General features: G+C 41.9%; 1 protein-coding gene across 3 annotated transcripts in view; it reads right to left on the bottom strand.

Moving 5' to 3' along the window:
- The window catches only part of METTL14 (methyltransferase like 14), a 97,154-nt gene that overhangs the window by 16,940 nt on the left and 67,365 nt on the right, over positions 1-12,849 (bottom strand). For 2 of the 3 annotated variants that reach the window (XM_030025687.2, XM_041119532.1), the window contains exons 7-10: positions 5,412-5,625; positions 4,916-5,313; positions 4,372-4,460; positions 3,553-3,640 (exon numbers count right to left, since the gene is read on the bottom strand). In XM_030025687.2, coding sequence (XP_029881547.1) covers positions 3,553-3,640; positions 4,372-4,460; positions 4,916-5,313; positions 5,412-5,490 — 654 coding nt within the window. In that variant the 5' untranslated portion in view covers positions 5,491-5,625. Of the gene's footprint in view, positions 1-3,552; positions 3,641-4,371; positions 4,461-4,915; positions 5,392-5,411; positions 5,626-12,849 lie in introns of those variants that run through there. The other variant, XM_030025679.2, reaches the window with a different exon arrangement.

Raw genomic sequence — 12,849 nt, forward strand, 5'->3', positions numbered from 1 at the left:
CAGACAAGCAGCAGCAAGTGTTAATCAGACAAAAAAAGCTGAAAGCTTGAGTTTTACTAAAAACTGCTTATGCCATCATAAACTTACACACCTGTTTTCCCTCTTCCATCATCCTCTAAATCATCTTCTGATGATAAGCACCTGTTAGATACCTACTTCAGAGTCATCCCAGTTCTCTTTATGCCTTCGTAAGTGATTAAAAAAAAAAAAAAAAAAAAAAAAAAAAGTCTTGTGGCCACAAACAAAAAGCCCACACCACCAACTTTCAAAGGGAAAAGGACACAGTCAGAGTAGGGACAGAATGAAATTAATACAAAATACTAGGTTCTTGTACATTAATCATCCTTGTTTTCCAAACCTGGTATATTGGCGCTGAGTTAGGGAAACAAAAACTACCGACAATATTCAAGCATATAGTTTTTTCAAATAACTAGAGATACATCAAGCAATTATCATGATTCAACCAAGTAAGGTTTTTCCAGCCTTCAGAACAACTGCATGGAAGCATGATAAGCTCGCAGGCCACCGCTTGCAGAAACAAAGTAAAACAGGGCTGTATCGAATTAGGCTGGCAGACAACGAATTTGAACCGCAGGTATTTTTGTACTTCATACAAAGTCAAAACTCCGGAACTCTTTGCCACAAAACACTGTTGATACCAGGCATTTACACAGGTTCAAACAATTGAGTAAATTCACAGGGGGAAGGGGAGAGGTGGAGCAACAATCACAACTCTCAGAAGGCTATGAAAAGCCTGGGAGTGGCAGCCGATAGCCTAGTCCCATTACCAGTCACTTCCAAATACAGACCTGAGAGCCCAACTAACCCTAGTACAACTGTTACAGTTCCACAAAAATGAGAGTATTGTAGAAGTTCTTTAGAACCACATTTCAACTTTCTGACCTTAAAACATCCATTATTCATTTATGCCAATAATGCATCTCTTCCCCTATCTCCCACCGCTATGGTTTGCAATGCAGACTCAGGCTCCAAGACAGAAGTCAAGCTGCCAGTGGGAAGCTTAACAAGCAGCCTTGCTGCCCTTTATTTTCCTATCAGCCTGATGTTTATTAAGAACCATCACTATGAACGTACACTTATTCCACAAAAAAGCCCCAAACCAAACCCATAAAAACAAAAAATAAAAAACATAGTCTTTTTTTGCATCAGATGTTCCTAAATAGCTGAGAAGATTAACATACTTCACCTTCCATCTCAAAAACTGCTCTCACACTTCCCCCATATAATGAAAAAGTCAATGTCGCTGTTCAGCCTTCTCTCAAAACATCAGCACAAGGCATTTAGGAGTCATCAGCTCACTTCACTTTCCATTTGGAAGACTAGAACCTGACGGATATCCTCCAAAACACCCAACTACGTTTGTTTAAAGGTTTCATGCCCACATCCACACACTCTACCCCTGCAGAGCTTGCGCCATCACACTGCACTGCAGTAACAACAATGTTGTATCTTCACAGTAACCCATCTTCACCAGCAATTACAGCTAGATGCTCAGGGTCCAGCTAGAGCAGTTGAGGTTTGAGGACACATTCATTTCTACCAAATCTGAAGTCAGGGCACAAAAATTTCAAACCACTTTAGAGGATTAATGAATATCATCATGTAGAACCCAACACCGCAAGTCAGGGTTTTAGAGACATATGAGTCACTTCACATCAGAAATACTCGCCTCTAATTTTCCTAACAAAACTGACAAACGTGCAATATTTGTCTGCAACACTAATAGTTAAGTCTCTTACTACTTTTGTTTAAAGAGTATTAAACACAATCTAATAGGGCTTGATACCATAAGGATCTAGATTTTTGTGTCAGTTTGTATTACAAGACTAAATTTAAACTAGCTCAAAGTACTAAGGAAAAAGTTACATAAATACAGATGGGATTTTACTAAGTTCTTAACTCCTTGCCAACAGGGAATTAGAAATGTCTGCAGAAAACAGCTGATGACTCCACTATAGATGTTCCACTTGGGGGTTTCAAGTTACTTAAATCTATTCATCTGCTCGACTGAAGCTGGCCCAAGCTAGTGTTATTAAAATATTCTTCAATTTCAACAATATAGCTAGCAACAGTCCAACCACTTGCAAATGGTCACAGCCCACCTCAGGGTAAGTCTTCTCCAAGCTAATGAAGAAAATGTTAGTGATAAGATTCATATGCTTTACCAACTGAAGTGACTTATCCACATATGTTTCACAGAAAAAAAAGTTACTTGTTTAACCACATACTTGGTTAAGGAGCAAAATAAACTAATATGAACTGATCACTAATGTGAGCATAAAAACCCCACTCCACAAATAGTGCGTGTACTCTGTAAATCCCTTCTCTGAGATGGTGACTTAATTGGTTTGCTAAACAAGACGTACAGACTAACGCCTAGCCTGTTAAAAAGAATGTCTGTTTACAGATAGACTTTAAGAGTCAGTCATCAAAAAACGTCCTGTCATACATTAACTTCTTGTTTTAGTGAGATAGAAGTAAGATAGACATTATTACAGAAACATTTATAAACCTGAACACAAATGTAACACTACCAAGGCCTCATATTTCAAAAATTACTATTTTTAGGCATCCAAGAGAACAGCAGACACCGCATTATTTTATAAATGCACTGACCATGATTCTACTTAACCACAGAAGCAAGGTTATTAGGACAACTTAACAAGGGAGGGGGAGTGTATATGCTGCAACAAGATCACAAAAGCAAATCAGAAAGACAGCTGTATCATAACCGTGCCTTTGTTTAACCTCCTTTCTCTACCCCTCATCTTAGCCAAAACATCACATTGGATGTGAAACAAGAAAGCTGTCAAATAGCTCTTAGATGAGCATTTGAAAAATGAAGGGCACGAGAGTCTGACAACCACTCATTCTTCAGTGACCACAGAAGCGTTTTGTTTTGTTTTAAACTGAACTTTTCCTGGATATTTTGGATACCTAAAGCATACCCAAACCAAGCTTCTTACTTCCATACCCTTAGAATCCCTTATTTTTTCCATTCACCCAGAACTGCATTCTTTTGCACTTAACAGGCAGGTTAGAAGATACCCTCAGCCTCCCTTTATTCTCATCCAATGGCCTGTGCTTCTTGCTAAACGCAAGCTTTTCTTCTGACAAAGAAATTCCAGTCAAGATTTTTTTTTTTTTGCGTGTACCCAAGCATGCACATATTTTACCACTTCTTCCCACACAAGACAGCCAGCCATGGCACACTGCCACTCCCTGTGGGCACCATCACCCAAGCCTACCTCCTCCTAGGAGCAGCACTAAATTAAGCCTCCAAACATTGGGTTCTGGTGCATGTACAGTTCAATGCACCTAAGCCACATATGGAGAGAACCACTTCACATCTATGCCCTCTTAGATCTCTGCAGTGGAAGACATCAAGGGAGATGCCACTGAGGGACATATATTTTAAAGTATTTATACACATCGCATTTATTTTTATTTGTACGCACACATACGTATTTTGTAAGTCCCTCAGAGACACATGAACACCAGAGAAAAGTAACTTTTTCCTTTTTTTCTCACCTTATATTCTTCAATCTCTTCCTCATCAGCTTCTCCCTCATCTGGGTATTTGCGTTTTGCATTTGGTGCAGAAGTATCATAAGCAGCCCTATAAACAACAACAAAAAAATCCTGATATAAAAGTTTCTCTCTCCAGAGAGAGCATTTCAGAAATCTCTGATCATCTCCCTTGACTACATGTTTCTGTTACAAGCTTGAAATTATTTTGAAACTTTATACATGAGAAGTTATTCCTCTCTCAGTGTATTTGACACCAGCAAAACTTCTTAAGGACAGGACTCCTGAAAACAGGTATCTCGCTTTCTCATTTTCTCTGTTCTGAAAGGTACAGCTTATTTTAACAAAAGCAGTGCATATACAAAATTAAGGCTGCTCACACAAGAAAATTACTGTTACATGTGAGAATTAATAAGCAATAGCTACTCTATCCTAGACATGTCTATTGTTCCGTAAGAACTTTTAAACTAAATTGCCCTGTGACTGCTCTTCGTAAAAGTATAAAGGCTCTAGGCACAATGCAGGTGCCACGCTCTGAATTCACACCTCCGTTCTGCTCCGCAGTAGCTTTTTAACATAGGAAGCAAAAAGTTAGCCTTGTTTTCCAAACGGCTATTTGAAGTGAATGACTAAACCCTACTCACTGTATTCAGAGTTCAGATTTGAGTAACTAAAGCATTTCCATTCACCGAGTTGTATGTTTTTAAATAAACGGTAAGATTTTGTTTGGCTCTTTGGAGCGCAATCTCATCCTATTTCAAAGGCCTGTATCACTATTACCATCCCCTTCATTTTTACCAGAAACTGCACACCGATACTGACCTACACGTTTCTCTCGTTTCCGCGATCTCCCGCTGGTCATCTTTGCTGTTCAGCACGGCACCGATGCTGTCCGCGTTTTCAGCTCCTAACTGCACAACGGGCAAGGCGAACTCAAGCCTCAGTCACCGCCGATTAAACACCCCCGCCCCCACACACACCCCCCCACCCCAACCACCGGGACGCCGACGGGCCGCTCTCCGAACCCGACACACACTCTCCTGCCCGCCCGCCCGCCGGCGACCCCCTCTCCCACCGGGGCTGCGGGTCCGAACCGAGGGGCTCCCCCCACCCGGCGGCTCGCCGCTTCCCTCTGCCCACCTGCCGGGCGCCCGGACCGCTCCCTCGCGTCACCGACCAGCGGCCGCCTCACAACCCCCGGCCCCGCCGCCCTCAGCCCAACCGTTGCACCTGAGGCGGCGCGCGCCCGCCAGCCCCCCTCCCCGCCGGGGAAGGGCGGGGCCCACGCGCTCCAGCGCCCGCCGGCGGAGCCCGGCCCGGCCCGGCGGGGAACGGCCCGGCCGCCCCCCCTCCCTCCGCCCGCTACCTGCTGCGCCAAGAGCTGCCGCCGGAGCTTCTGCCGCTCCCTGATCTCCTGCAGCCGGCTGTTCATCGCCGCGCAGCCGGCCTCCGCCACCCCGCTCCGCCGGGCTCCCGCCGGTGCGTCACTTCCTTCCCCTCTTCCAATGGAGCGGCTGCGGCGGACGCGCCACGCGCCGGTGGCGGCGGCGGCCATCTTGGTGCCGGGCAGCGGAGGCCGGGCCGGGAGCGGGGATGCCCGCCCTGCTCGGCCGGAGCAGCGGCGGCCGGGGCCCGAGCAGTGGGGCGGCCTAGCGGGGTCCCGGCGGCGCCCGAGAGGCGGCGTTCCCCCTCCCAGCGACGGCCTGCCGCGCTTGGGGGCCACCGGGGGGCGGGGGGGTCGAGATAGAACAGGATAGCGCTGACCTGCGGATAAACCGATTCTAAAGCGTAACGCGTTAGCCTGCAGACCGACGGAAACCCGACTTCCAGACTCTGCAGGAGTCGCCGAGCAGGCTACGTACCTGTTCTAATGCAGTTTAAGTGTTGTTCAAGTATAGACGCCAAACTCATTTTCACCGAAGCACCGCAGTACGAGTTCATCGCTCGCTCCAGACAACCAGCTGTGCACAATCTTCGGAGAGCTCTTTTCAGCAAGGGCTGTTCTCCAGGGTATTTCACAGCTGTGACAGCTTACTGCAGTTTGCCGCGTTTTGGGGGCCCATATCTTCGTTTCACCTGGAATGAGTTTTCTTTCGTTAGTCGCCCTTGAGGCCAGAATGCACGTCTCCCACCCTAGTACATCCTTTACACCCAATGTAGTTATCTGCAGGTCAGCCGTTATGTTTTGCCCACATTTTTCTGACTGCTTACAAAGTTCCAGTTTGAGGGAGTTTTCCAAAATCTTTAAAGCATTTTTCATCTGATTTTTGGTATTTTTCCTGCTTCCTCCTTTCCCCCCTCTCATATTTTATTGTCTGTTTGTGAATGTGCGTAATTTATATTGCATGCTGATTTTCATTCTGACAGCTATTCATACTACAACAAGGATGAAGATTGAAATAAAGGCCTGCAGTCTGGATTCAAAAGTTGTGCAACAAACTTCAGTTCCTAGCATCTCGCAAAAGGAAACAACAAAAGAATAAACGTTACAGATTACCTCAGCAGTTAGAATTAATGCTAACGTTTGTTCTCCTGAAATAGACCAATTTTTCCTGTAATTGTCAGACCCAAAGATGTGGACATTCAGCGCTCTGTTATATGGAGTGTGGTGTTCCTCTGCTGGTATCTTAGTGCCAGATACCATCACACTTTTGTGATATAAGCTGTTATTCTCTTCTTTTTTTTTTTTCACGTGGTATTTATGGTATACATGTCAATGACATTATGCAGGTCAAACTTAAAACTGAGAAAGATGTGTGAAGAGAAGGAAATTAGAGCAGTGCAGATTAATGCAGAAAGAAACTATTTCCAGCTACTCATGTTTCTCAGTAAAGAACATCCTAGAAAAATGATGGGGCTTTTAAATGTTAAAAACCCCAAATGCCAAGAGGTGATTTTTTCATCTCCTTAGGGAATACATTACTAGTTATACTGTCCTATCTATGGAAATGTTATGGAAAAAGAAATGCTATCTCATACTACTGCACTCTTCTTTGATATTGTTGGCTGTAATGAATACAGTAGAAGTCCCTGCACAGTAACAAAATCACTTCCTCCTGGATGTGATATGATGAAGTTTGTGTGAGCCTGCACTCTGTTTTTAGAACTGGTTGCTAAGATGAGCTAATCTTTACAAACACTAATGGCTATGAAAGATGTTACGCTATATACATACACTGTTTCAAAATAAAAAGCTTGTATTTTTGCAGAATGCTCCTCGCCTTTCTTCTTCTCCATGTATGCTGTGGCTTTGGCTCTCTGAGCCTTGTATGCAGTCTGTGGTCAGGTTTTTTCTGTTAAGGTAAGTATCAGGCCAAATTCTGCCGGTCTGGAGTATATGTGCGCTACACACACACACATATACTGTACCACAATCCAATCTATAGGTTTGGGTTTGATCACTGATATTGGTGTTTTGATTACATCATGAGTTTCTGTGGCCTTGAACCTTATAACGGAATCACCAAAAAACAATGGCATCCTCTAATCCAGCCTCATATCCTGATGTCATCCCTGACGTGTGTCAAACCTACAAATATGCAGTGCTGGAAATGCATCGGCCTCCCTCGGCAATCCATACTGGAGCTTTGTGGTACTTACATTCAGATTTTTTTTCCTACCCTCCGGTCTAAAATATTTGTGGCTGGAATTTATAACCTCTACTCCATATGGACAGCAAGAGAAATGCATTTCATATTGTTTGCCATGAGCATGCAGAAGTTTATTTGCTTCTCTGCAAGAGTCCTTAGTATCTGGGAAGACTGCCATCGCATTTCTTTTCACCTTGCTGTTCTGCACTTCTGATCCTTCTGCCTCCTGGAATCTCACCTAATCGAGTCAACTCCTTTGTCCATGGCTATTCCCCAAACTAGGCATTCAGCTGCAGATGAAGCCTTTACCAACGCTGTGTGAAATACAGATGTACTATGTGCCATAGGCTACCGACCTGTTCAGGGATCTCAGTGCAGTTTTCTTTTTTTTTTTTGCAACTAACGACTTTGTTGAACTGCCTTCAGCTCTGATCTATTATCCGGATTTTTTCCTTCAGATTTATGAAGCCAATTGTTTTCTCATCCTGTTTTTATTTAACTGATTACTCCCAAGTACATTACCTTTCACTTCTCTTTATTGACCTGCATTCTATCTTTTTAATTATTTCTATTGTTGCAATAATTTTGAACTCAAATCCTGTCCTCCAGCATACTTCTATTTACTTCCAACTTCAAACGGTTGTCTAAATGTAATAAGCAGACATTCTATGCCACTTTGTTTAACCACTTACAGCATTATAAAATATTTATAAAACACAAACAAATAATGGTAGAATTTCACAACCATTTGGGACTTGTGTTGTACTGACATATATTCAAGTCTAGTGTACTCCATTTAGCAAAAAACTGCTAGCTTGTGTTGTGTCAGTAGAAATGAGTCTAAAAGTTACACAGAATTAGGCCCAAGCTGCTTAATTCATCACTGTTCTCTCAACTTAATTGTTCTTCACATCACAAACCTCAAACTAAATTATGTCAAATTAGATGCTCAATAAATTCATAAATTAAAAGCACTGAATGGACCAAATAGATGAAATAAAAGAGAACTTTATCTCTTAACTCAAACCAGACAAATAGAAAATGGTTAGCATGGACTAACATCACACTCTTCCTATTTCACGTCCCTTTTCCCCATGCTTTTAGTCAAGTACCTAGATCTACCTCTTCAAAATTATCTTTAAAAGTTGGTAACCTCAATGTTGGGGCCTATTTTGAGTAAGTGGTAGTATCCGCAACACCCAATGATTGTGGCTGCACATGCTTTTCTACCTCTGCCTTAGGCTGTGTCCCTACAAGATGGCAAATCTGACTTAATGAGCATATTGCAAAAACACTACAGCCATGAATCCATACGAGCTCACTGTAGCAGTTCAAATTTTGTTTAAAAATCTCCTAGAAGTAACTTGGTAGCAGCAGAGTTTTTATTAGGGCAGTACTGCTTGTCCTTAGTAAGCCAACATAGAGCCAAAATAGAGCCTTCATAAACACGCCACCATACGCTCTGGATAATTTGACAGACATGTGCTGCGATTTCACGCTTCATCTAGATCAAATTTCATTGCCATTTGATCCAGGATTGTACATGTCCTTTGTAATGGACGTGAAGCCTTGATGTTACGTGTTGCTCACAGCACAAGAGCTGCTGCCTCTGGACCAACTGATCATAGCCTCCTCACCAACCTGGAGGTGACTATTGAAAGGAATTTTGAAAGAGATTATTTAATTTCTTTGCTTTTGCATAGCATCGTATTTCATTCTACTTTGTCAGCAAGAATAAGCAACTTGCACACAAATGTTTAAAAAATTATAAAAATCTTTCTAATTCCCCTACATGGAATAAACTCATTTAGTTTCTTAAATGTTTTGAGCAAAACATTGTTTTGGCTTCTTCAAGCAGTATCCAACACTGCCAGAAGAGCAGCAGGATTGGAGTTGAGCTAGAGAAGCTTTTTGAACTGAACTTTGTTTTGCTGAAAAACGTGGATGGGTCAAGAGAGCATTTTAAGACCTTGCATTGATTTTGTTAAATTGCTGGGAATGAAAATGATTCCTGCTTTTAAAAATTCCTCTGATCAACATGTTTTGTTCTAGAAATGTCACAAACTACCAAAAATATAGAATATATTCTTAATTCAGGACATTCTATTTACAGCTATTTAGACTTGACATTAGGAAGCATTTCACTTACCACCCAGTCACACACTGGAACAGGCTTCCTAGGGAGGTGGTCGATGCCCCACACCTGTCAGTGTTGAGGAGGCATTTGGACAATGCCCATAACAACATGCTTTGACTTTTGGTCAGCCCTGAAGTGGTCAGGCAGTTGGACTAGATGATCCTTGTAGGTCCCTTCCAACTAAATAGTCTATTCTACTCTATTCTACTCTATTCTATTCTATTCTATTCTGCTCTGTTCTGTTCTACAAATTCATTGTGTTCATTTCTATACCAAAAGGTAAGATTTAGCCTTTTTTGGGGCAGGAAGGAGAGCAAGCTGTTTTACATTTTTTCTTTTACCTATTGCAGAAACTTACTAGCCACTTGTCCATATACTCTAAGATAAGCCATATACAGCAGTGGAACTCAGAACTGAGAATTTGCCCCATGGTTCCCAGACAAACTGGGCATTTTAACTTTGACGAAAACACAGATGGTTCTATTGCACTGTCCCAGCTCACACGAGCCCAGCCACCATTAAGAGTTCCACTGAAGTCACTGGGACTATTCACACAGAATAGACAATGCAATAGTATTAAATGTGAATCAGGCTGGCAAAATACGACCCTAACTCATTTTCATTACTGTAGGATATTTTATATTTTTTCTGGAGCTATAATGACTTGTGTTTTGATATCTCTCACTATCAAGATTTAGATGCTAGGCATGTGTGATTTCAGAGATGCCACCTTGCACACTATAGTCATCTGCATAGCTTGCCAACAGTTACATCCATATTTTAACAAAGAGACGAACACATTCTTTCGACAAATTCAGCCAATCATGGCAATTAATCGACAATCCTCCTTCTAAATTATTAAAAAATTTAGCCAAAACAGTCCCCTGAGCCCCCAAGTCCCACTTCACTTGGAGATCAAGCATTACAGGCTTCCCACCATGTTCAGAGAATATGTTAAAATACAACTGGCTTTTTAACTGGAATGTCTGTGTATATGCCTCAAAAAATAGCAAGTGAAGAGGGGATGGAGTGCAGCTTTACATTGTATTGCATCTAGCCCTGTATTTACTCCTCCTCATTTTAACACTGCCCCAAACTGGCCCCTTTTCTCATTTTAACACTGCACCCTTAGTGAGGCAGGAGCAAATCTCTAGTAACTACACGAACTTCAATGGTATTATTTGTTCTAACGCTGAGCTGAATTTGATCCACTACCCTCAAGGGCAGTACAAATCTAATTACATGACATCTGCTGGCTTTATTATTATAAATCAGTGTTAAAGAAGTGTGAATTTGTTATGCTTTGAATAACAAAGAAACATATTTCCATACACTTCAGTGTTCAGTGACTTACAGACTTAACTCTATAAGCACTGAGATCAGAAAATATTATGTATTACTTTCCTGCTTTCCCTGTTTCTCACACAAGATATTAAAATTATACTGCCAGTTTTATCTTACAGTCAGAAATTGTGTTCTATCATGCTTGCAAAACAATCCCATACATTTTTATGTTTAAATATGGTACTTGTGCATATTTTATGCGATTATAGTACCCTTACTTTGTCTCAGAGCTGTTTTGTTTATACTAAATAGCAATAAAGGTGACTAGATAATCATACTATACAGAATACTACAGCATGTGGTAGCTTTGTATACTGAAAACCTCAGATGTCTAAAGTCTTTGTATTCCAGAAAAATCATCCTTCTATATTACCTCATATACTCAGTACTTTTCCATCTTAAATTTGTTTTCCATATTATTTAATGTTTTCCCGGATACCTCCATAGATAATTAGATAGAGTATCTTGCATCAGCATGTTATTTGCACAGACTATTTAAAAACATATCCCTGAATTTATTGTTCATCTTCTTTTCTCAGTCTCCCATTAACATTTACATGTTTTCCAGAGCATTTACAGTGTTACCAGTTAACTGTGGCTTCTATGAATACTACATTTATCAGTATCTACATCTTAATGCTTTCTTGTTTAAGTTCATAGCATACTAAGTTAAAGAGCTCCTAGCTCTGCCACTTATTTCTACATTCATGCCAGTTCACTACCCATTTTGTTTTCTGTGTGGCTGTGCAATAAACCAGATCAGGAAAAAGATCTGGCTAATCTTTTAACCCAGTTTGGATTACTTTGCAGCAAATGTGCAACCACAGCTTCAGAAGCACCAGAAGTACAGACAGAAGGCAGTAAAGAAATATGAAAAATGTTGCTCCAGAAGGTGGCTTGTAGTTAAATCCTAGAGAAAGAAGTCATTCTGCTGCTTTTTACTTTTCCTGGGTTCTAGGAAGTTCAAAAAGAAGCTTCAGGAAGAAAAACCTATGTATACAGAAAAAAAAGTGGACATATGGACTACTCATGATCCAAACTGCAAGTCCATCTCCTAACAGCTCCAAGTAGAAGTTACTTATTTGATTTCTAAGGGCCAAACAAAGGTTCTGCTGAAACTAGTAGCAAAATGCTGAGACCTGTTGTGGGAGCAGCTCGGAACACCTGGCATTTGTTTTCAAGAGTGACCGTTAGAATTTGTTGTGCTGCATGTTTGCCAAGCCCTTGAAGAACTAGTTTCACAAGGTCAGGGTGGAGGATGGACTTGTGTAGGCCTGGGAAGATGTGGCTGAAGACAGTCACGAGTATGTCTATGGAAAGTTTTTATCTTTAACTGTTCTGAGGACTGGCAAACATCCCAGCTGGGCCAGATATGCCCTCCTGTGCTAGTAGTATTGGCTGTGTGCCGTTAGTACTTTCTGGATCTTTGTTGAAACATATATAAGTTGGATTCTTTTGTGAAATAAAGGGAATCTTGCACAGAGAGTTTGAGCGCTTAATTGAGTCTCCGCAGATGGTGACCCTGACGTGATCGAGAGAAGACGACGTGATCGAGAGAAGAAGACGACGTGATCGAGAGAAGAAGCCGGCACGATTAAGAGAAGAAAACGACGTGACTGAGAAAAGAAGAGGTGATTCCCCTTCACTGCAGAGACCATGTAATCTAATGGGGAGAGTTTTGAAGAAGTGGCCACGACTCCGAGAAAATAGGTAACAGCAACCCCTGCGGAACGGGTGAGTTGCGAGATTGCGGTAGCATGGGGCAATCAGTTTCCCAGGAGCATAAGCTCTACTTAAACGTTTTGCAGCAGATTTTACGGGCCTCTGGGTGTAAAATAACAGAGGGACAAATTGCTTCGCTTTTAATATGGGTAAAGGATAATTGTAACTGGTTTCCCACAGAGGGAACTTTTGATACCGAGGTTTGGGAAAGAGTCGGGGAACATTTACAAACGTGAAAAACTTTGGCCTTTGGTGTATCAGAAAATTTAATTATGACATGGAGATTTATTTATGCTGCGCTGGTGCATTTAGAGCTGGCAGTGAAAATCATACCAGTACAGCCTGATACTGCTTTTGAGGAGACAGTCTGTAAGCAGGCCGCTAATGACCAGGATTCTGATTCTGGTAATAATTCTTTTGTATCAGGCAGGGTGGACTCTGAAAAAGAGCCGGATTTATATCCCTCGTTACCTCCACCACCGCCTGCACTAACACCGTTAAGGCACC

Source organism: Aquila chrysaetos, chromosome 1 (assembly GCF_900496995.4).
Source record: "Aquila chrysaetos chrysaetos chromosome 1, bAquChr1.4, whole genome shotgun sequence".
NCBI classification, from domain to species: domain Eukaryota; kingdom Metazoa; phylum Chordata; class Aves; order Accipitriformes; family Accipitridae; genus Aquila; species Aquila chrysaetos.